Here is a 25,766-nt window from a genome sequence, read left to right on the forward strand (position 1 = left end):
GTACAGCATGATTGGTGTATTGTGGAAATAAGCTTTCATGATTTATATGTGGATAAAAGAAAATAGGGGCCTGACCTCACCGTGCTCCAGAAAGAAAGACAATAAATCTGCAAGAAAAAATGCTATGATGTGTGCAAGTTCTGTTCTCCCGTTTTATGTCTCTTCCTTTGAAACAAATACCTTTGATTCTTGCATGTAGGTGCATGTAGGTGATGCAGGCTTGTGTGTGTGTGTTGTCAGGCACTTGAATGTTACACAATTGTATGAAACTTTCAACCAGTGCTAGCAGAATTATCCTCCTTTAAATATTTACCTGCAAAAAAATGAATTTCCTTTGGATAACTCCATATTAAAGCTGTATCGGTTCACATAGGTTCATTCCAACTTTTCCACAGCTGTTCCTTTCACTCCTGTTTAGGACAGCCCCTCTCTTTTGACCCCATTAGGCCCACCCAAAACAGGGGAGAAAATGAGAGAAAGAGAGAGTAAAAGAGAGGTAAAGGAGAAGAACTACACCTCTTGGGTATTATCCAGTATAATCCCTCCAGCTTTCCAGATTTTTCTTCTCCAACTTTGATTCCTCGCTGCTTTGAAGTTCACTCTCTCTGTAAGCAGTATGTCTCCTTTGTCTGGCCTCACTGCATACTGCATCTTTTTCATTCATAATACATATCCCACTGACAGAACTTTTTATGAAACTTCAAACGGAGAAGGTTAAATGGCATGATAATCCATGTACATGGCCTCAAAAGCCACACTTAAAGAGACAGTTCACCCAAAAATGAAAACTTGAATTTATTAACATGAATTTATTTCTTCTGTCGAACATAAAATGTATGTTTCTTTTATCTCTGTAATGGAATCCAATGGTCACCAAAACCTTTCACAAAATATCTTTTGTGTTTCACAGAAAAAAGTAACCCACTTAGTGAGAATATAAGTGCTGGATTTTGACACAAATCTCACGATTCAAATCAATTCTGATTTTGGTTTGACTTAATATAGATTATTTTGGATATATCATGCACATGGCAAATTTTCTCTCTATCTCTCAACTAATGCTGTAAAATATATATGAGAGTCAGTTGTTAAAACATTACTATAATATATAATTATAATACTACACTAAACTACAAGTTTACTTTAACTTTAAATTAGATATTTGTGACCCTGGACCACAAAACCAGTCGTTAGTAGCACATGTATATTTGTAGCAATAGCCAACAATACATTGTATGGGTCAAAATTACAGATTTTTCTTTTATGCCAAAAATCATTAGGATATTAAGTAAAGACTGTGTTCCATAAAGATATTTTGTAAATGTCCTACTGTAAATATATAATTTTTTTAGTTTTGATTAGTAATATGCATTGCTAAAAACTCCATTTGGACAGCTTTAAAGGTGATTTTCTCAGTATTTAGATTTTTTTTGCACCCTCAGATTGTTAAATAGCTGTGTCTCGACCAAATATTGTCCTATTCTAAGACGAACGTCAATGGAAAGTTTATTTATGCAGCTTTCATGTAATGTATAAATCTTAATTTCAAGAAAAAAAGTGACCCTTATGGCTGGTTTTGTCATAAATGGTGGCTGTCATAAAAACTTAAGAGATTTATTCAAATTTAATATTCAAGCACAGTAAAATTTATAATGAATATGTTATATGGTGCATATATTTAGGAAAATGTTGATTTTTCTAGGTGGTTAACGTTTATGATCACAGAATATGTTTTCTCTGAGGTAAATGTGACGTTACGTGACATTGTTTACAAACTATTTACGTCTTTCTGCGGTTAAAAAACTGAATAAGAAATTACACGAGCCAGAATACAGATTTCGGTAAGTTTTACTACTTCTTTTAACATACCTTCGGATGTTTATCCATGTTTACTTTGTGCAGAAACTGGTAATACGGTGGATGACATTATCAATTGTCGTCTGCCGCTTCTCTTGAGGCGCTACAGCGATCGGTCACTCCACGTTAGAAACGGCGCCAAAACGGTAACGTATTTATTCTTCGAATAATGTAATAAAATAAACAGAATTTGAAATCTAAGACTTTGTTTCATATCAAAAGTAACAAACACAAACCTAATCGCGATTTATTGAATGGAGGTGCGATAAAATGTTCCTCCTTAACTGAGAACAGGCTAAACTAATCGATTCTTCTGGGGATTTAAAAATCGATATCGTTTCATAAAAATGAGAATCGATTAAAATCGAAAAATCAATATATATATTTTTTAACCCAGCCCAAAATCTGCTAAAAATCTTGGAACCTTGGCTTAATTTGTTTGTAGATGCCACTTTTGTTACAACGTTATTCTAATTTTATCTCATTGTTTGTGTAGAAAGAGCACAGTCTGTACTTTTTGGTGCAGTATGTATTAGCCTACCAAGGGGTGCATTTTCTTAAAGTATTGTAAGACTAAGTAGATTGGTATATGGTGCTTTTGGGAAACATTTTTCTGAAGAAATACAAGCCTGTCTGTGTTTGCTTGTCTCTATTGAAAGGTTATGTTTGCTGAGTCTGTGCCTATTATCGTCTCTTACTTTTCAAAGAGCTGCCACATTAATCAGGTGTTCTGCCACTTTGAATTTTCTCTTCAGGGACAAGCAGATTTCCAATTTGTTGTCATTGCTGTCCAATTTCTTAGGTAGTTTTCCTTTTGTCTTTATTATTAGATTGAGTCTAAATCAGTTTTTATCTCATCCTGAGGCTTCACTGAATGTTACCATCATGCATCATCCCAGCTGTCTGTTTCTGGGCTTACTGCCTAACCTGGACTACACCAAGGTCAAAGTTAAGAGGCCCGGTTTTACGGGTGGAGGGAGATACGGCTGGAGAAACGGATCTGGGATCCGTTATTCCACTTAACTCCATCAACTGTTTCCAATTACAGACTTCAAAGGACTCATCGCCTCAACCGTGTTTAAAAGAAAGGATGGCTCAGGTCACAGGAAGACAGCGTGAGTCCTATTTTCTCTCATTACAGCATTATTTCTTCTTCTCTTTGGGATTTACTGATGGGTTCAAGCGTCAAAAACAATATATAATGGCCTATGTTGAGTTTCTGCTTAAAGTGATAACTCCTTTTTACAGTAAAATGTGACCCTGGACCACAAAACCAGTCATAAGGGTCTTTTTTTTTTTTTTAGATTTATACATCATCTCAAAGCTGAATAAATAAGCTTTCCATTGATGTATGGTTTGGCTGAGATACAACTATTTGAAAATCTGGAATCTGAGGGTGCAAAAAAAATCTAAATATTGAGAAAATTACCTTTAAAGATGTCCAAATGAAGTTCTTAGCAATGCTTTATTACTAATCAAAAGTTACGTTTTGATATATTTATGGTAGGAAATTTACTAAATGTCTTCATGAAACTTGATCTTTACTTAATATCTTAATGATATTAAGATATTATAAAATGACTAAATATACAAATAAAAGCTCATTTAAAATAGTAGTTTATAAATCTCAATACAGTGATGGCCTGTTTCCTTGTATTTGTAAGCATTTGTGCTTAGTTTCTGTCAGACTCAGTACTTATTTAAGTAAAGGAAAACAAGTTAAAAGATGACAAACTAATATAATATAAGGCAAAGTCAAAACTATGCATGTGAATAGGCTAAAATGTGAAGAATTTTCCAGTTGTATGCCATTGAAAGCTTTATTATTACAGTATCTTATTGTCTAGCACAATGTTTGCTTTCTCAGATTCATGGGAAGTAACAAGCATATTGAATTTTATTTCTGTTATCTGTTCGGAAAGCCATTTATCTGTGATCCACACAGACCAGCATGCATAAAACACATCAAAGTGCAGATGTTGGGAACAGATTATTGTGAAGAGACGAGTGATGAGAAATATGCTTTGATATCTTATAAAGACAGTTTGGCTTTGAACGGTTACCGTTTCATCACACAGCATAAACAGGAAAGAAATAGACACTACTATCTATCGTGTGGTTTTCTTGAGCAGGATGTGCCTGTGTTTTTAGTCTGTGCCTTCGGAAAGACATTCATCTCCCACAGATCCAAGATAAAGATGTTTTTTTGCAAAACAAAATGCACTTTGATGACTTTTTCATGCTTAAATGCGCACTCAGTAACTTTTTTTGTTGCACTGATTGATGTGACAGTTGCTCCATGTAAAATAGAATGGTTTCACTGTTGCCATCCGTCCTGCATTTGCATTTTCTCACCGTTAGAGGGCGATAAATTAAATGTTTTCTAAAACCGTGAGACTTATTTGACATCCAGACCTTTGAGCTTTGAATAAAATCATGTTTTGAACCCAAATTTCAATTTGTGTAATTTTAGATTACACATTAGACTACTTATTCTCAAACACAAGATATGGCAGTATTGTTCTTGACTGCATGTGATCATCTTTGGCTGTAGCTAAACTGAGTCAGCTTCCATTAGTCCATTAAGGCAGTGCCCATTTTCCAGAGCAATAGATCTAATGAAATATTGCTTGCAGTGCCATCATTACAAGGCTAAGAAGACTTCCCAGAATCCATCAAATGCTTCATTTAGGTGGGAAATGTCTGTTCACTCAGCGTCATTAAGACAGAGTGTTTCCTTCAGGAATGGACAGGCAGTGCATGTCAGCAGCATGAGGCCATGTTGTCAACACCTATATCATGTCTAATTATGCGGTGAAAAATGACACTTTATGCTATAGCCTCCTCTTACTAACTTTTTCTGTCACTGGAATTTCTGTGATTCAGATCTTCACATCCTTTCCCATTCTCCAAGTCTTTTTCCTTTTCTGTCCCATTTTTGTCCATCTGCTGTAACACAAGCAAAAACAGGGCGGAGATGAGAAAAGCCACGCCTGCCATCAGAAAACCAGCGCCGTAGTCACTCATTTTGTCTATGAAGATTCCTGTAGAAAGAGTAGAAAATATTACTTGTCAGTTAAGCTTCAAGTTAAATTTTTACCTTTTTCCTGAATATTTACTTCCCGTCAGGCCATCCAAGATGTACAGCTGAGGTCATAAGTTTACATATTTTGCAGATTCTGCAAGGTGTGTTAATTATTTTAGCAAAATAAGAGGGATCATACCAAATGCATGTTATTTTTTATTTAGTTCTGACCTGAATAATTCGGATGATATCGGATATCGGATGATAAATCATTGCAACGCGAATCAGGAAATGATCCAGCTTCGATTCTGAGATTTCCGAACACATCGCGATTCTATCTTAAATTGATTCTGATCTTGGTTTTGAACAGCAGATGGCACTGTCAAGTGCTCTCAAAGACTATAGAATACCTTAAAGGGACTTTGTGCTCTTCAGCACTCCTCTTCGTGAGCGTTTTAAAGTGTGGACAAAAAATAGATTAGAACTCCATCTGCTGTTAAAATCAAACTCAGAATCGATTCCAAAGAGAAACGCGATGCATTCAGAAGATCTCAGAATCGATCCACGAATCGATTTATCGTCCCATCCCTACTGAATAAGATATTTCACATAAAAAAGAGTCCACAAGAGAAAATAATAGTTGAATTTATAAAAATGACCCCGTTCAAAAGTTTACATACACTTGATTCTTAATACTGTGTTGTTACCTGAATGATCCACAGCTTTTTTGTTGTTGTTTATTTAGTGATAGTTGTTCATGAGTCCCCTTGTTTGTCCTGAACAGTTAAACTGCCTGCTGTTCTTCAGAAAAATCCTTAAGGTCCCACAAATTCTTTGGTTTTTCAGCATTTTTGTGGATTTGAACCCTTTCCAACAATGACTGTATGATTTTGAGATCCATCTTTTCACACTGAGGACAACTGAGGGACTCATATACAACTATTACTGAAGGTTCAAATGCTCACTAATGCTCCAGAAGGAAAAACATGCATTAAGAGACTGGGGGTGAAAACTTTTGAACAGAATTAAAATGTGTACATTTTTCTTCTTTTGCCTAAATTGCCGTAGTTTTTTAATTTAGTACTGCCCTTCAGAAGCTACAGAAGATACTTATGTTTCCCAGAAGACAAAATAAGTTCAATTTACCCTGATCTTCAAATTCAAAAAGTTTTCACCCCTGTCTCTTAATGCATTGAGTTTCCTTCTGTTTGAACCTTTTGTAATAGTTGCATGAGTCCCTCAGTTGTCCTGAGTGTGAAAAGATTGATCTCAAAATCATACAGTCATTGTTGGAAAAGGTTCAAATACGCAAAAATGCTGAAAAACAAAAGGATTTGTGGGACTTAAATTATTTTTTTAACAGTGACAGCAGGCAGTTTAACTGTTCAGGACAAACAAAGGACTCATGAACAACTATTACTAATAAAAAAAAAAACAGCTGTGGATCATTCAGGTAACAACACAGTATTAAGAATCTTTTGAACAGGGTCATTTTTATAAATGCAACTATTATTTTATCTTGTGGACTATGTAGAGTTTCTATGTAGAGTGTTTTGTTGGTGGTTGCAAGGGCATTTGTATGCGGATGCAATGGGATGTTCTGGATGCTTGCTTGTGCATAACAGTGACGCTTGCCCAAGCACCACTAATTAGCCCGCAGTTGTTCGTGCATCTTCCCACCTCACGTTTTCTGTCCAAGCTGCTTTCTGAATGCACATTTCTCCGTACATTTATTTTAAATGATCAATCAATTAAAGCACCAAGGAACAGAGCGCCTGTGAAGTCAGTGACGCAGTGATTATTTGAGTCGTTTTTTATAATGCCACAGTGAAGGAGTTTTCCAACCCGATTAAAACTCAGTGAGAAAAACTGCTGCAGAGCTAATTTATGGTGTAATTACACCGGCACTTATGGAGCCCAGCAGACTACACTCTTAACCTGCAGTGCCTAAAATAAAGGCTCTGCTCTCCTCCCAAACATCAATCTGTGCTCTATTTAATGGCCTAAAAACCCAGGAGATTCATATTAAGGACATCAGTCTTGCTAATACAGATATGAACATAGTTTTGGCAGTCAATGCCTTTAAATGGACAGATGACGTTTTTCTGGATGATTTAGTGTTGCTGGCGTGGAAGAGGTTTTTGGCTGCTTGGGGTGAGAACTCTTCCAACTTGTGCCATGTTTTGGCAGATGTTCTTGGGATAAAAACTTTCAGGTAAGAGCAAAATGGCATTATTTTAACATTATAGAACTATCTATTTGAAGTTTCCTTTCAGAGCTTATTGTTTAGCAATCAATTACAGCTATTATATACATTATTGTTCTTGGCCGGTTGTTTGTTTGTTGATTTATTGGCTAGTTTTGTAGAGCTCCGCTGATGTATTATCACACTACCGTTTGTGATGTGTTCTTTGTACTGAGCAGCGGCCACAGAAAAATTACAGCCATTGAACTCAAATAAATGGTTTAAATTTGGCGAGGGCAGTTAAAGCGTGGCCTGCTATCGAAACAGGAAAAGCCATTTATGCAGTGACCAATAATCCATGAAATTAACACAATAGCCGGGTGCATTTCTCTGATAGGCAATGCGTTATGGGAAGATAACATAGTATTACTGTAAATTAAGTCCTGTCGGACATTAATGAGAAACCTCATCAAAGAAATATGACGAGGAAAGGGTATGCATTAGGATGACTGATAAAGAGCAATGAAACAGGACATCTTGTTTCTGTACAATGTCAGACTATAAAGTAGCTTCAGCAAGCTATTTGTAATAATATTGCATATTGAACTATGCAGGCCCTGGTGGTAAACTTCATAATTACACACAAACAAAAAATAAATGAACAAATAACTCACGAATGTAAAATACTATGATATAACTAATATAAATTATTTACTGTTTTATAGAATGGAGCAATAAATATTATATAATATTATTAAATATAATACATTTTAATTTATATAAATCTTAATTTATAAATTACATTTGTGATTAAATTACACACAAGTAAATAAATAATTAAATATTTTACACACACACACACACACACACACACACACACACACACACACACACACACACACACACATATATATATATATATATATAGATATATATAACAAATATAATATAATATGCAAATAAGTTTTTAAAAATTATTACATTATATTATAATAGTGATTTATTTAAACGGCATACTCAACAAATAAATAACAAATATAAAATAATATAACTAATATTAAATATTTCTTGTTTTTATACTGGAGCAAAATGTATTTATTGAGTGTAATTACACACAAATAATAATTAATATAATATAATAAATTAGAAATGTATATTATAATTAAAATAGACAAATTATTTAATTAAAAAGTATTTTATGTGTATATATATGTAAGAATTTATAAATTGTAATCTTTTACATTTATAAATTTCATTATAAAAGTTATATGATATATTAGTGATTTATTTAAATTACACACTCAACAAATATACAAAATAAATAAATCACAAATATAAAATAATATAAATTTTTACACTGAATCAAAAACATATTTATTTGTTGAGTGCGCAATTATGCGTAAAAAATATAATAATTATATATATATATATATATATATATATATATATATACAGTAGCAATCAAAATTATTCAACCCCCCCAGAGACTGCAGTACTTTACAAATGATTTTTGTTCTTTCTGAACAGTTTTCTGGCAAATTAAAAGTAATAATGTCAATAATGTAATGTTTTTGAGTTATAGGATTTTTTAATAACACAGCTATGTCAGAATTATTCAACCCCTATTCAACATTGCTGTTTTAAGACAGTTATTTTTATGGTAAGGAAATTGTCTTAAGCCTTTACAAACTTATTAAAAATGGAATTAGCTTGGGGTGTTACACATAGTATACTCTTAGCCCATGCATGTGCTGAAGATGAGTAGCAAATATGGTCAACAGAGCTCACGCAAAATCAATAGAGAAGAAATAGTTTGCTATATTAGAAAGTCTAAAACTACATGAAGATTTCTAAGACATTACATGTTCCTAAAGACACAGCTGGCAGTCGTATTCCTTAGATTAAAGTGTGTTGAACCAGAAAATCTTTGAGGCTGTTGAACAAAAAAGCACAATATCATAAAATGTTTGATCAGATCAACTAATTTATTAAAGTATCAGATCATTTTGGCAAACATTGTGATGCCTTTTGTGCAAAGTCTGAAGCTAATAATCAATGGACTTTCCTGCAGGACAATCATCCCAAAGTATAACATTCAAATCTACTTACGCTTGGTTCAGGAATCAGTCATAGAATGTTTTTAAGTGGCCTGTTTAGTTTCCAGATGTAATTCTCATTGAAAATACATGGTTGAATTTGAAGCAAGCAGTGGCAAAGTAAAAACCAAAGATTATCAGTGATCTGAAAGCTTTTTCAGGGGAGGAATGGCCCAAGATTGCAGCAGAAAGGTGACAGAAGCATCTAAGCACTTCCAGGCAGTGTTTATTGGTGGTTTTAAAGAATAAAAGATTCTACACCTAATTTACTTTCAGGGGTTGAATAATTTTGAACATAAATGTTTAGAGCCAATTCAATTTTTTTTCATTATTCATTCACTTACGTTCTCAGAACTACTCAAATGTGTATTAATAGACTTTCTTTAATAGTTTACTGATGCCTTTGTTGAATTGTTTTCGCAAAATGTTGTTCTTTGCAGGAAAATGTCTTGCAGGTCAAAGGGGTTGAATAATTTTGATTGCAGCTGTATATATAAAATAACTAACTTGTTTTTTTTTTATACTGGATCAAAAACACATTTATTTGTTGAGTGTGTAATTATGCACAGATATAATATATTAAATGAATTCTAATTGAATACTATATTATATTTGTAATTAAATTACACACAATAAATTAATATACAAATACACAGAAAAATAAATAAATCACAAATATAATAATTTTGATGCCGCTGCTTAGGACAGTCTATTGACCAAATTTCTTTTAAACATCTCACCTGCCAAAGGTGGTCCAAGGAGGCCACTGCTGCAGCGGATGAGCATGAAGAAGCCCAAAGCACTCCCCAGCCTCTCCACGCCCACCACTTCCGCAAGCACCGTGATATGAATGGCCACGGTCGCTCCGTACACCAGTCCAAAAGCCGCACTGAACAGGGCTAGCTGGGTGAATGTGGTCGCTAGTGGGCAGAACAGCAGAACAACGCCCAGCAAAAGCACTGAGACAATCAGCTGATGGACAGTCTTTACCAGCCGCAAATTAGCAACCCATCCGAAAAACACCCGGCTTAACAAATCCAGCACTGCAGAGATGGACATAAGAGCAGCCGCCTGGTACTCCTCCACTCCTTGACTGCGGGCGTACGGTACCAGAAAGAGAGCTGGAGCGAAGAAACCGAGAGAAGTGAAGATACCAAACATCGAGTAGACCATGAAGCGAGCATTAGTGATAAGCGTGTAGTCTACATAACGAATGATTTTGACTTTCAGTGGATCTAGTTTTTTCAAGTCTGACCTTTCTGAACTTCTAGACTCTATGTGAGGTTGAGATAACAGCTCCAGCTCGTGCTCTTTCTCCTCTACAAGTGCTTTAGGAGGTACTTGTGTATTGAGGGGTCTCAGAAGAGCTCCGCACAAACATAAGTTGAGCTGCAGTGCTCCCAAGATCAGCATGGCTCCCCTCCAGGAATACTGATTCACCATGAACTGGAAGGATGGGGTGAGGATGAAGGTGAGGATGCACTCTCCTGTGCTGGACAGAGCGTTGGCCACTGGCCTTCGCTTGTCAAAGTAGCAGCCCAGCATGGTGACAGTAGGGGTCCAGGTCAGGGCGTAGCCAAATCCTGCAGAGGACGAAACAAAAAGGACATTCAGAGAGCAAAGCAGGTGGATATACACTGAGCAAGCATTTGTTCCTCTGACAAGTCATTAATCTTTCAAGGGTAAAAATGCCACTGGTTAAATGGACAACAGTATTGCTAGTAGACCGTCTAGTAACGCTGAATGTCCGAATACACTTTAATTGCAAAACACTGGATTGCCAGTAGCTTCACAAGGTTTTCCCTTATGTAGAAATCGAGTGGGCCCTTGTAGGCCAGATCGTTAAGGGTCCCGCAATGCCTCTGGGCCTCTTGTATTTAGTCCCCCTTTCCCCTCATTAGCAATGCTCAAGCCATGCAAAACTGCTGTCATTGAACTTAACCTGTAACTTGTGCTGCTGCTGTAACCATGATTCAAAAGTTTCAGGTTGGTATGATTTTTTGTTTTTAAAAGACGTCTCTTATTCTCACCAAGGCTGCATTTATTTGATCAAAAATATGGTAAAAACAGCAATATTGTGAAATATTATTACAATCTAAAATAACTGTTATATATTTGATTATATTTTAAAATGTAATTTATTCCTGTGATGCAAAGCTGAATTTTCAGAAGGCATTACTCTAGTCTTCAGTGTCACATGATCCTTCAGAAATCATTCTGATATGCTGATTTGGCGCTCAAAAAACATTTTCAATGTTGAAAAAGATGTTTAAAGTTGTGCTGTGTAATATCTTTCTTTCCTTCTTTCTTTCTTTCTTTAGTGTGCTTTATTGGTCTGACAAAATCTGTGAATTTTTAAGATTTGTGGCTTAGATCTCGTGCAAAATAACATCAGCGCAAAAAGATTAAAGAAGTAACAGATAATAGTAAAACAATAGTATATAGATAAATAAATACAAAAATAAATATTACAAATAAAATAAAAATTCTTGAATATAAAATAAAATTGCAAAACAAAAATTAAGCAAAATAACGAAATAGTAAAATAAATTAAAAAATAAGTCAAGACTAAGATTAAGAGGTAAAATGAACAGATAAAATAATATATAGATATAAAAATATGAAAATAAATAATACAAATAAAATGCTTTTTAAAAATAAAAAATATAATAGAAATATAAAATAAAATTGCAAAACAAAAATAAAGAAAAATAACTAATTAGTAAAATAATTTAAAATAATACTAAGTATTATAAATACTAAGACTACATGAAACTACATGAATTACTTGCTAAATAACAAGTAATTAAGAAGGATATAGTAAAAATGAATAATTTAATTAAATGTGCCAATAGTTATAATGAACAAAATAAATTAGGTAAATTTTCCCTTTCTTTCTTTCCTCCTTTTTTCTTTCTTTATTTTCATTAGTATTCTTTATTGGTCAGACAAAATCAGTACATTTTTAGTGTTTAGTGTTTGCTTAGATTTGATGGAAAATAACATCAGTGCAAAAAGATTCAAAAAGTAAAACTAACAGATAATAGTTAATAATACTTTTTTTTCCAGAAAATAACAGATGGTTTTGCTAGATAAGACCATTCATATCTAGTTTAGAGCCCTTTAAAGCTGCATTTAAACTGCATTTTGGAAGGTCAAACTCGCAGGCACCATAGAAGTCCACTATATGGAGAACATTCCTGGAATGTTTTCCTCAAAAAACATAATTTCATTACGACTGAAGAAAGAAAGACATGAACATTTTGGATGACAAGGGAGTGAGTACATTATCTGTCAATTTTTGTTCAATAAGTGAACTAATCCTTTAAGTAACTAACAAGTAATATAGTAAAAAATGAATAGTTTGACTAAATGCACCAATAGTTATAATGAACTAAATAAATTGGGTAAAATGTCTTTCTTTCTTTTTCTCCCTACCATTTTCCTGTTTCATCATATTCGCTGCTGTGTTCCTAAATTTGAGTGGTTCATGAATAAGATTTCTATAAATGGCTAATGACCTTTTCAAGTTGTGAATCCACATTGAAACACTGTAAGCGTGAATGTGTGTGCATGAGCACGCAAGCACAGCCATATGCACCTCTGCTGGCTGCGCTCTTACCTGTAAGAAACCCCACAGTGATGTACAGCTGTAGCAGATCCTGGGCATATGACCCAGCCACCATCCCAATGCTGCTCAGCAGACCTCCTGCCATGACCACTGGCCGATGGCCGAAGTACGCGCTTAATACAGAGCCTATGGGGGCTGAATCACAGACAAACACAAAGCACATAGTCATGACATACTGTACCCCCAGGAACCAAGTGCTCTGTCAGACCCAGTAATGCTATCGTACTGAGAAACAGAGAAATGGTAGAACAAAACTCTCAGTCCCCTGCTCTGTTAGATTTATTTTAGCCGCATAATGTTTAAAAGTCTGATGGTGCCAGAGAACATGAGCGTGTCTCTAACAAATATTACAAGATTAAGGCGAGATTGTGTGTTGGCATGCATCTTAATCACAAATAAGATCAGACAACAGAAGATCAAGTGTGACATAGAGTTTTCAAGTGCAACAACAAGTTTTTCGCAAATCACATCTTGTTTGCAGCTTAGATTTTGTGTGAAAATTGTGGAAAATAATATTAGGTTAAACGATTAATATAAACTAAGAAATATTCCTCACATCAAATGTGATAATCATTTTTACCAGACCTTCATTTATAGCTAAAGTGTTTACAGCTTAGATTTTGTATTAAAATTGTGCAAAATAACATTAGTGCAAATAGATTAAAAAAAGAAAATGATTAATAAATAAGAAAATAATTATACAAGAACAGATGTAATAAATAAATAATATCAGGCAATGAAGGCGAATAATAATACATTTATATATGGAGAGAGAAAAAAATATATCACATAAATGTTATAATTTATAAAATGTAATCTTTTAAATGTATAAAATGTATTATATTTATTATTTTAAACATATTATATTTATGAATTTTATTATATTTTATTGTAGATTAAAAAAGATATTAACAAGTAATATTTAAATATTTCAAAAATTATTAATAAACAAGAAAATAAATTTATGCATATTGACAAATATGAAAAGATTACAATGATCATGTCAATATGCGTCTTATTAATAAATAATATCAGGCAATAACAACAAATAATAATAAATGTATATAAATATAATTTATAAATTGTTTAAATTATAATATTTTAAATTTATTAATGTATTAAAAGGGGATATTAACAAATAATACTTCAATATTTTAGAAAAAGTGATTAAACAAAAATAAATATACTACAATATGAGTATGCCTCTAACAAATATTAAAAGATGACAATAATTGTGTGTTAGTATGTGTATTAATAAATAAGATCTGGCAACGGTGACAAATAATAATAAAACATATATATATATATATATATATATATATATATATATATATATAAAATATAAAATACTATAATTATTTTTAAAAACTGTATATAAACAAATATAATAATAATATGTTATGTATAATTTGCTTTGTATCAATATGCATCTTAATAATAAATAAGAGTTCTTATAGTGCAAATAATACTTACATTTATAATATAAAAACTTACATAATACTTAAAACTTGTTATTGTTAATTTAAAAAAATGTTAAATAAAATTATAATATTAACATATTGATTATATTGATTTTAATTATTATAATATATTATATTTAATATTATTTAATAATTTAAATATGTATTAAGTATTATTTACGTATTTATTTAAATGTAAATAAATTTTTAATTATAACAAATATATGTGGCCCTGGACCACAAAACCAGTCTTAAGTCGCTGGGGTATGTTTGTAGCAATAGCCAAAAATACATTGTATGGGTCAAAATTATTTTCTTTTATGCCAAAAATCATTAGGAAATTAAGTAAAGATCATGTTCCATGAAGATTTTTTGTCAAATTCCTACTGTAAATATATCAAAATGTAATTTTTGATTTGTAATATGCATTGTTAAGAACTTCATTTGAACAACTTTATAGGTGATTTTCTCAATATTTTGATTTTTTTGCACCCTCAGATTCCAGATTTTCTAATAGATGTATCTCGGCCAAATATCGTCCTATTCTAACAAACCATACATCAATAGAAAGCTTATCTATTGAGCTTTCATATGATGTATACATCTCAGTTTTGTCAAATTTAACCTTATGACTGGTTTTGTGGTCCAGGGTCACGTATGTTAATTTTTTTCTCTTACTAAAAAACATTTTATAAGTATACCAAGTCACATTTTCATTTTTACATTTACGAACAAATAAATTTCAGTCAATGAATGTCCATTTATGACATTAATGAATGCCCCACATTGTGGGGCAGCCATGGCCTAATGGTTAGAGAGTTGTAACCCAAAGGTTGCGGGTTCGAGTCTCAGGTCCGGCAGGGATTGCCGGTGGGGGGAGTGAATAACCAGCACTCTCCACCCTCAATACCATGACTGAGGTGAGTCAAATGTGTGTATTGACATTGTAAGTAGAGGGAGCCCCCTGCTGGCTAAAAACTTTAAATTCACACATACCCCCAAAATGTATAGTTGCCAAAGCGATAGATGTGATCCATGAGCTTGCAGTTGCTGTACTTGCGAAGTAGTTGTGAATTTCTACAAAGAACACACCAAAGGACTTGATCACACCGAACGTCAGCCCGAAGACAAGGAAGGTGGAGAGCACAATGAACCAGCCATAGCCTCCATCCAAGGGAACGTCCGGCTGAACTATCCGGCTCTTCCTTTGTAGCTCCATTGGAAGCTCAGGAGAGAAATTCAAAGCATCATCTGCAATCTAAAAAAGAGATCCAGCATACATCAGACCATTTTTATATCAATGGAATGCATAAATAAACACTGCCTAGTCAGCACATGTTCTCCGAAGCAAGTAACACATGAGACGAAAGTGATACAGTTCATCAATTATTATCTCTAAGTGTCAAAACAGCTGTAGAATGATTAACTACTACAAGCTGTAATCACATATTGTATAACACTGAACTTATGCTGTGTGCACATGTGTTTTTCTATGAGGAAATGAATGCATAACCTATCCCCTAAGCAGCGAGAAAACTAGTTCCTTTTTTCACAGCCAGAAGCAATTGTTAACAGTCAGTCAGTTAAACATGGTGGTCTCCTTTATTTTGCACATAGGGGTGTTTCCTGTGTGTGTGTTTTATAGCTCATGTGTTTATGTATAGGTGTGAACAGCTATTAGCATGTCATGCAGGATGGTAGTTATCAGTTATGACAGCTGAACACATGATGACCATATCACCCCTCACACATAACATCATATGTATGATTATTTCATCAGGGTGATAACTGGTATAGATTCACAATACTTTAGTATTTGGCCATTGACCCATTGGAACACATAATACTTTGTATCTAGTAGAAACCATTTAAAATACAAAAGCCTCTATATTCTGAATTTAATCACAGCTGAAGGGATTGCAGGGTCTTTATATTTGCATTACAAACATTATCTTACCTTTCATGATGACTGACGGCTGAAAAGACTCCTCATTCCCATTTCCATGCTCTGCCTGGCTCATCTTCAGTGACACTGCATATCCATACTACTGTACACAGAAATACAAAGGTCAAAACTGCGAACAAGTAGGTAGTGGGATGTAACCTGCTTGGCTGCAAACTATTTCAATTAAGAGGGAGAGATTTGGGAAAAGAAAGAAGAAAGTGTATAATAATAATAATAATAATAATAATAATTTGCACAAAAGCAGTCTTAAGTAGCCCAGGTATATTTGTAGCAATAGCCAAAAATACACTGTATAGGTCAAAATTATTGATTTTTTTTTTCATGCCAAAAATCATTAGGATATTAAGTAAGGATCAAGTTCCATGAAGATATTTTGTAAATTTCCTACTGTAAATGTATCAAAACTTCATTTTTGCTTATTAATATGCATTGCTAAGAACTTCATTCGGACAACTTTAAAGGCGTTTTCATTACTAGGTCTAAAATGGCGTTGGATGATATGTGTAAGAAATTAATTCTACTCACAAGAGCTTTTTATAGACAAAATCTTGAGGAATGTTTCGATACATATATATATCTGTGGTAACAGTAGTATAAGTGGAATAATTGACTCCGGTACATGAATTATTAAAAATAGCATAATAAACTTCACTTTGCTTCTATTTTAAAAATAATACAATATCATTTCATGGCTGGATTGGCTCGTTGCATCATTGATTTTCATACTTACAAAATAACGGCAGTCCATTATTGTTTCCTGATAGTCCTCTGTATTAGAGCACATGAAGAGTGTTTATCTGGTTATGCTGCAGGAGTTGCACAACTAATCTGACCAAACCTCACTGATCCAATGCTTGAATGATCTCTGGACCTGACCATATATAAGCTGTTTTGTAAATGAATTACTGTTCACAGTAATGTGCATAGCAGAGCATAATAACAAGATGTGTTGAAATGAACAATTAATTATAAGCTAAATCACCTTTATCTCTTACCCTGCTGTGTTGAACGTAGCCTATCTTATAAAACATATCACCAATGAAAGCAAACACTATGAACAGCTTTCTATATAATTTAAAACTTTCCTTATGATAAAACTGATGAGCTTTCTGGTGCATTCAGCACTTTAAAACATGTTTTGTTAGATAAGCTGTGCATCATGTGATAGCATCTAAATTAACTGCTTTCATTCAAGTCAAACATGTAATTTATAACTGAATAAAGCTGAATACATTAGCCAACACCAATGAAAATACTTTCTAAAGATCAGATATAATCGAAATTATATCTGGTTTATGCAAAAACGGCACAGTAACTGACCAAGAATCTACAGACATCAGCTTTTATGATAGACTCCAATATGGTACATAATTCCTTTTCGTTTTTTTTATTCTCAGCCAGTAGCTCACAAAGTGCCTAGTATATAAAAATAACATTTTGAAGATGAGATGAAGGGTTTTTGGGTAAACCTTTGACCTCCAAAGAATTTGATAGGCTGTTAGTAAGTTCCATACTCAGTAATGTTGTCCTGCTTAATTGTGTTTCAAATCACATCATCCAAGGTCATCGTATTCATCTTTTTCCTTAACGCGGAATTTAAGTCCGAAATTTTCATATGCATTTTTTTCATATTCAACAAGACAAAATCTGTAAAATAAAGTTGTTTCTATAAAACCTTTAATAAAAATTGTTTTTGCACTTTATTTCAATTAAGATATTTTACTGTAATATTACCGTTTTTGTTTGGCAGCCGAAGCTGCCAGTCATTTGACCGTTTTTTTACGATTTTTATTTTTTTTTACAGTGATCCTTTCTCAGCCACTGCTCTGAGTTTATTGATTAGTGGAGGTCATTTAAGCCTCCTCTGATGTTTGATCTTCGCTGCTCAGAGCGAAAAACCAAAGAGTTTGAAAAACAAATTAAAAGGAAGGAAAATTAAATAAGCTTGGGGGCCAATAAAAAACTTGTTTCATTGATGTTCTCGCTCTCCCTCTTTATGCATGTAAAGTGGGAAGTGTTTCCTAAAAGGAAGGTTAAACTGTCAAATGTGCATAAAAAATGCCAGCTTCAGATTCATTCAGCAGTAATTTTTGGCTTTTGGACAGGCACTTAAACTCTATTCATTATGAAATAGATGGTGAGTTATATTACAGAGACACTAAAATAAAGTTTGCACAAAAAAGAGAAGTGGATAGTAAAAACTAGAGCAGGCACGTTCAGCCTCCAAAGAGAGGAACACTGGCTACTCGACATGCATGTTAAATACGTGACACGTACTGTTTATGATAATACACGTATATAAGATCCTGGTTTACTGTGGCAGCACATTGGATGAAAAGATGAGAAGTCAGTGACTGGTTTTGTGGTGGGACTCATATGCAACAATTACAGAAGGTTCAAACACTCACTGATGCTCCAGAAGGAAAAACCATGCATTAAGAGCCAGGGGTGAAAACTTTTGAACAGAATGAAGATGTGTACATTTTTCTTTTTTTGCCTTGATATCATATTTTTTTCATTTAGTACTGCTCTTCAGAAGCTACAGAGGATACTGACATGTTTCCCAGAAAACAAAATAAGTTAAATTTACCCTGATCTTCAAATTCAGAACGTTTCACCCCCTGGCTCTTAATGCATTGTGTTTCCTTCTGAAGCATCAGTGAGTGTTTTGAATCTTCTGTAATAGTTGCATATGAGTCTCTCAGTTGTCCTCAGTGTGAAAATATGGACCTCAAAATCATACAGTCATTGTTGGAAAGGGTTAAAATACACAAAAATGCTGAAAAACCAAATAATTTGTGGGACCTGAAGGTTTTTTCTGAAGAACAGCAGGCAGTTCTGCAAGAGATATGCTAACATTTAATCTTAACTGTAAGCAGTCACTTTCTCTAAATAAAAAATCCTATAAGTGCAAAAAATATACACTACCGTTTAATTTTCAGTCGTATTTTATGCTTTTTTTTTTTTAAATAGCATTTTATGCTCACCAAATCTGCAATTACTTGATTAAAAATGAAATATTTTTACAATTTAAAATAATTTTCTTTTTTTTTAAAAAAATATATAAAAACATTTATTCCTATAGGCAAAGCTGAATTTCAGCATGATTACTTCAGTCTTCAGTGTCACATGATTCTTCAGATATAAATCAAATATGTTGATTTTATGCTTAAGAAACATTCATTATTATTTTTAATGTTAAAAACAGCTTAATATTTCAATGGAAACCACATGTTTTAGGGCCATTTTATACATAGAAAGTTCATAAAACAGCATTTAAAGCAGAAATCTCTCACTTTTGATCAATTTAATGTAATTAAAAAATCTTACTGACCCCAAACTTTTATATGACATTTCTTGAATATAATTGCAGAAGTACGGAGCCCCTTACGTCACCTGTAGAAGAAAAATAATTAATCCGTGGGGACGGTTTTGCAATTCGTTCCCTCAGTTTATAAACCGTACTCACGAATTCTTAAACTGTTCCCTCGGTTTAACAATTCATGCCCACGGATTAACAAACCGTGCCCACGAATTTCCAATCCGTGCGCTCAGATTTTGTAAACCGTACCCTCGGATTTTGAATCCGTACCCACAAAATCATAATCCGTGCGCACGCTTTCGCAATCCGTTCCCACAGTTTGTAAACTGCTCTCACGGATTTGTGATTATGATAAGATTTTCACCCAGAGTTAGATACATGCTGCACTATTAATGTTATTATTAAATAAGGCTTATTATTACATTGCATTTAGTTTGAGAGCAAAGGAATGGCAACATAACCTGTACATTATTTGTTTTGTATTGCTTTTTACCTTCTCCTCTCCAAAACTCTTTTTTTTTTTTTTTTAATTCAGGTAATTTTATATTTTGAAAAATATTATATAAAACAAAGCCGTTTGAACAGCGCTCTTCACTTATTATTTTATTTTGGTACCATGACCGCACTTACAAAACAGGCTTCTTTTTATCGTTTATTTTACATTAATAACCAATAGGTTAAAACACATGGGCCCGGTTTCGCAGACAAGGCTTAAGCCTAGTCCTAGACTAAAATGTAAGTCTGAGTTGTTTTAACTGAAATAAAATTGCACTGATTGATTTTAAAATATATCAGTGCCTTTATTTTGTCTCAAGATGCACACCAGTAATGTTTTTTTCTTAGCATGTTTATAAAAATTAATTAAATGTCCTAATTGAACTATGGCCTAATCCTGGCTTAGTCTAAGCCCTGTCTGGGAAACCGGGCCATGATGTTTTGGCAGCTAATCTATTGGTGATTAATATAAAATAAAGCTAAAAAATAAATGCTAAACAATGCATCCAGCATATAAACAGGTGTCCTGGTTGAATTTGGGGGCGGGGCCACAAATCCGTGAGAGCAGTTTACAAACTGTGGGAACGGATTGCGAAAGCGTGCGCACGGATTATGAATTTGTGGGTACGGATTCAAAATCCGAGGGTACGGTTTACAAAATCTGAGCGCACGGATTGGAAATTCGTGGGCACGAATTGTTAAACTGAGGGAACAGTTTAAGAATTCGTGAGAACGGTTTATAAACTGAGGGAACGAATTGCAAAACCGTCCCCACGGATTAATTATTTTTCTTCTACAGGTGACGTAAGGGGCTCCGTACTGAAGGATAACTGTTACTAGAGAAACTGGTCATTTTGTTTAAACAGCGCTGAAAGGTTAAAATAGCTTACATTATGCTCACATGATCAGCTGTAAAGCTAAATGTAGCATGTCCTGTTTAAAGCTTCATAGGTTGGATGTTTTCTGACTAATTGCTGGTCCAGCCTTGGATGAAATCCAATTAAAAAGAACTTTAATAACCAACCAGCTGTCAGCTAGTTAGTTATCGAATATTGTGCAGTGCCTGATTATCTGTGATCTTTTACTCCCTGGACATGCATCAGAGCACCCTTGGTCAACAGACCTTGACGTCTTGTTTAATGATTTCATCTTCCAGGCATGAATTTCGACACGTCTCATAAAGTAAAAATTGACAGTAGCTTAAACAGTATGATTTTCAAGTTACTATATCACTGCTGGGATGATATAACTTTGAGATTAATCTCTGTTTGGGTGCTGTGACCCGCAAATGTTAAACAGAAGGTTAGCTTTAGCTGAGGTGAGCATCATTCATCATATTAAGGTTTTACATTCTTAAACAATCTCTCAGATAGGATGAAAATGTAAAAAGACGCACAACATGAATCTAATTAGATGACATGGACAGGTTAAGTATTAATCCTCCAAATGGTTCAGAGCAATATAAGATGCATAGTGTGGTGGTGGAATAACATGTTGTGACGTTCAACTGTATGTTTTTACATTGTCATTGCTAGAAGGGCATTCACTTCTGGCAGTGCATCCACTTCAGTGGCTTTCACCCAAAAAGCACAGGTGTCTCTGCACTTACCCAGATGGCTTTGCTGTTGATTACAAAACCTGGGTATCACAAAAAGATGAGAAGCTAGCCAGACAAGATCTCTTTGGAACATAAAGATCATGTAAATCACAATTCCACCGAAATTGCTCTGTTAGCTTCTGTTACAAAGCATATTCTTCCAGATCAAAGACAGAATGTACATTCATTTTTTCACGGATACAAAGCTGCTGGGCAATTTTTGAGATAAATCAATGTAATGAAAATGAGGTGTTGTTCTTTCAAGGAATACATTTCTTTTTGTTTTTGGATTAGTTGTCCTACTAGAGAGGGACGAGCTTATTATAAAATAAGATTTGAGGCTTGAAAGACTTGGGCCAGTATAAAAATGCTGATTTATAATAGAGGTAAACTGGTTTATTAGACATGGACTCTCTTTATTCTGAATTTAAATCATATTTTGGCATCTTTTAAAGCAATTTTATATGAACACTGAAGTCAGGTTTGTGTGCTTTCAAAATGAATTGAGAATGACTTTAAAGGAATAGGTCACCCAAAAATGAAAATGTGATGTTTATCTGCTTACCCACAGGGCATCCAAGATGTAGGTGACTTTGTTTCTTCAGCAGAAAACAAACAAAGATTTTTAACGAAAACCGGTACAGTCTGCCAGCCAAATAATGGAAGTGGATGGGCACCAGATCTTTAAAAGTAAAAAAAAAACATGCACAGACAAATCCAAATTACACCCTGCGGCTCGTGACGATACACTGATGTCCTAAGACACGAAACGATTGTTTTTTGTGAGAAACTGAACAGTATTTATATCATTTTTACCTTTGATACACAGCCACGTCCATCTGTCATGAGCACGAGCTTTTCATCCAGCTCGTTACACGTGAACGCGCTCTGGCGTAGTATACTGTAATTTGGATTTGTCTGTGCATGTTTTTTTTTTTACTTTTAAAGATCTGGTGCCAATCCACTCCCATTATTTGACTGACAGACTGCACTGGTTTTCGTTAAAAATCTTCGTTTGTGTTCCGCTGAAGAAACAAAAAGTCACCTACATCTTGGATGCCCTGAGGGTAAGTAGATAAACATCACATTTTCATTTTTGGGTGAACTATCCCTTTAATTCAGTTCCTAATTCAAACTGAATGTAAACAGAAGTAACAAACCGAAAGCAGTATAGTAAACGACTTTCTCGTCATTCGTCTCTCTGAAGAGCATGTTGCCAGTTCAATTCACATGAATTATAAAGGAGGTAGTTCTTAAATTTAAAGGGGTAGTTCACCCAAAAATGACAATTCTGTCATTAATTACTTACCCTCATGTCGTTCCAAACCCGTAAGAACTTCGTTCATCTTCAGAACACAAATTCAAGATATTTCTGACCCTGCATAGCCAGCAATGCAACTGACATGTTCAAGGCCCAGAAAGGTAGTAAGGACATCCTTAAAAAAGTCCATGTGATATCAGTGGTTCAACCATAATTTTATGAAAATGATATATATATTTTTTTTTGAATCACTGATGTTACATGGACTATTTTAATGATGCCCTTACTACCTTTCTGGGCCTTGAATGTGTCAGTTGCATTGCTGTCTATGCAGTGTCAGAAAGCCCTCAGATTTCAACAAAAATATCTTAATTTGTGTTTTGAAGATGAACGAAGGTCTTACGGGTTTGGAATGACATGAGAGTGAGTAATTAATGACATTAATGACACAAACTTTCATTTGTGAGTGAACTGTGCCTTTAAAGAGGTTCACTTCCAGAATTTTTTTTTTACAAATAATGTACTCACCCCCTTGTCATCCTAAATGTTCACGTCTTTCTTTTGTCAGTCATAATGAAATTATGTTTTTTGAGGAAAACATTTCAGGATTTCTGTCCATATAGTGGACTTCTATGGTGCTCGAGTTTGAACTTCCAAAATGCAGTTTAAAAGCAGCTTTAAAGGGCTCTAAATGATCCCAGCTGAGGAAGAGGGGTCTTATCTAGTGAAACGATCGGTTATTTTCTAAAAAAAATCAAATGCCTCAAATGCTCATCTTGTCTAGCTCTGTGTCAACTCTGTGTGTTCTGGTTCAAGACAGTGACGGTATGTCAAAAAACTTCCATCTCATTTACTCCTCCAACATCAAAATCATCCTACATTGCTGCAGAAGTACCGACCCAGTGTTTACCAAGTGAACGTACAAAATAGGTCAAACGCCCTTTACAAAAAAAGGTAAAACAGCAATGTAGGACGATTTTGAAGGCAGAGGAGAAAATGAGATAGGAGTTTTTTAACATACCCCAACTGTCATGAACCGGAATACAAAGAGTACACTCAGAGCTAGACAAGACGAGCATTCGTGGTTAAAAAGTATATAAATTATACATTTTTTTAACCAATCGTTTCACTAGATAAGATCGTTCTTCCTTGGCTGAGATCATTTAGATCCCTTTGAAACTGCTTTTAAACTGCATTTTGGAAGTTCAAACTCGGGGGCACCATAGAAGTCCACTATATGGAGAGAAATCCTGAAATGTTCTTCTCGAAAAACATCATTTCTTTATGACTGAAGAAAGAAAGACATGAACATCTTGGATGACCCAGGGGTGAGTAAATTATCTGTAATTTTTTGTTCTGGAAGTGAACTTTTCATTTAAGGTACAAATTGATTAAATTGAAAAGCGATCTGAAGACTGTTGAGTATTTGCTAATAATTGCTGCATATTGCCTCTAACACCGATTCCATTGTGTTGTTTTCATCTATATAAGGTGTGACACCACAGGTGCCCCCTGTTATCATCATGGTTATGTTTTGGTGTCTATGGTGACCATCTGTGCTCCTCAAGAGGATTTGGTGTCACAGCACCAAAAACATCCCTTCCCCCCTTATCTTTACACTGCAGCTTAGCATCACACACTGATGGAACAATAATAGACTTAAAGACAGCAAATATCTGTGCTAATGTGATATGTGCAGTAGAGGAAGCAAAAAGTCTTACCTGTAGCCATCAGGTGTGTTGTAGCACTAAGCCTCTGGTCTGCTGTGATGATGTCAAAACCCCACAGGTTAAGCGAGATGATGAGGAAAAGGTGGGACTTATGTAAATGAGAGACAAAACAGAAGGGTTACTGTATATGAGGGTTACTACAGCTGTATATACAGAATACTGAGTGATGTAAATTTGTTTTGCATGTGTGTTGCTTATGTTTCATCCAATTTAAGTAGTGTAATTGAGCATTTTCATGGTACTGTTTATCTTTTTTTTGGAAAGAAATGATAGACATTAATACTTTTACTTAGCAATGATGCTTTAAATCGATCAAACGTGATGAGCAAGACATTTATAATGTTACAAATGATTTCTATTTCAGATAAATGCTGTTCTTCTGAACTTCCTATTCATCAAAGAAACCTGAAAAAATTCTACTCAGCTGTTTGCTACATAATAATAATGTTGTTGTTTTTTAGCAGCAATGTGTAGCATGTGACACTGAAGACTGGAGTAATGATGCTGATAATTCAGCTTTGAAATCAGAGGAATAAATTACATTTTAAAATATATTCAAATAGAAAACAGTTATTTTAAATAGTAAAAATATTTTAAAAATTAACTGTTTTTGCTGTACTTTGGATCAAATAAATGCAGGCTTGGTGAGCAGAAGAGACTTCTTTAAAAAACACTAAAAAGTAGTGTAAATAGGTCATAAATGGTTGATATTTTAAATGTGAATTTTATATTTGTTGGAGCACCAGTCTAGAGGTTATTTTAAGGGTGCTCTTTTCACCACAGCTCCCGCAGTGTGTTGCACTGATCTATATTTTGAACGCTTGATTCATCACTCTGGAGTTCAACCTCACCATCTGCCGAGCGTCACGGATAGCATTCAAAGCCCAAGGCGTTCTAATTTACACGACCACAGAGAGATTTAGTCAACAAAAAATGTACTATACAGCCAATCAAAATGTCAGAGCGTTGACGTGTGCGCACACACATGCATATATGCATGCAGTGGGAAACTAACGCAAGATGATGGTTTTCTCCGCATTTCCAACCGAGCGAAATGAAGGGCCCATCAGGGGCTTATTCACAGTCTGTGCTGATAGTTGGATGATTAAGACTCAATCCAGCCCTGCCACAGTTGAGAGGA

The 25,766-nt window shown here is 34.3% G+C and overlaps 1 protein-coding gene across 1 annotated transcript; it reads right to left on the minus strand.

Moving 5' to 3' along the window:
- Window positions 1–824: 824 nt before the first annotated feature.
- Window positions 825–24,860, minus strand: LOC141345706 (monocarboxylate transporter 2). The gene is made up of 6 exons (XM_073850599.1): window positions 24,617–24,860; window positions 16,212–16,302; window positions 15,251–15,512; window positions 12,786–12,929; window positions 9,904–10,746; window positions 825–4,901 (listed from the first exon to the last, which is right to left on the minus strand). Exons 3-6 carry the CDS (start codon window positions 15,471–15,473, stop codon window positions 4,708–4,710), a joined length of 1,404 nt encoding a protein of 467 aa, XP_073706700.1. The 5' UTR covers window positions 15,474–15,512; window positions 16,212–16,302; window positions 24,617–24,860; the 3' UTR covers window positions 825–4,707.
- Between the last annotated feature and the right edge of the window lie 906 nt (window positions 24,861–25,766).

The sequence above is a fragment of the Garra rufa genome, chromosome 11 (genome assembly GCF_049309525.1).
Source record: "Garra rufa chromosome 11, GarRuf1.0, whole genome shotgun sequence".
NCBI lineage: Eukaryota > Metazoa > Chordata > Actinopteri > Cypriniformes > Cyprinidae > Garra > Garra rufa.

What these genes read in the sequence shown, in the direction of transcription:
- LOC141345706 (XM_073850599.1), bottom strand. Translation starts at nt 15,473, where the DNA reads ATGGAGCTACAAAGGAAGAGCCGGATAGTTCAGCCGGACGTTCCCTTG. An exon ending in GGCAACTATACATTTTGGGG is followed by an intron (nt 12,930 to 15,250) that starts GTATGTGTGAAT and finishes TCTGTGATTCAG; the next exon opens with CCCCCATAGGCTCTGTATTA. An exon ending in CCTTGGACCACCTTTGGCAG is followed by an intron (nt 4,902 to 9,903) that starts GTGAGATGTTTA and finishes CTCTTTCTACAG; the next exon opens with GAATCTTCATAGACAAAATG.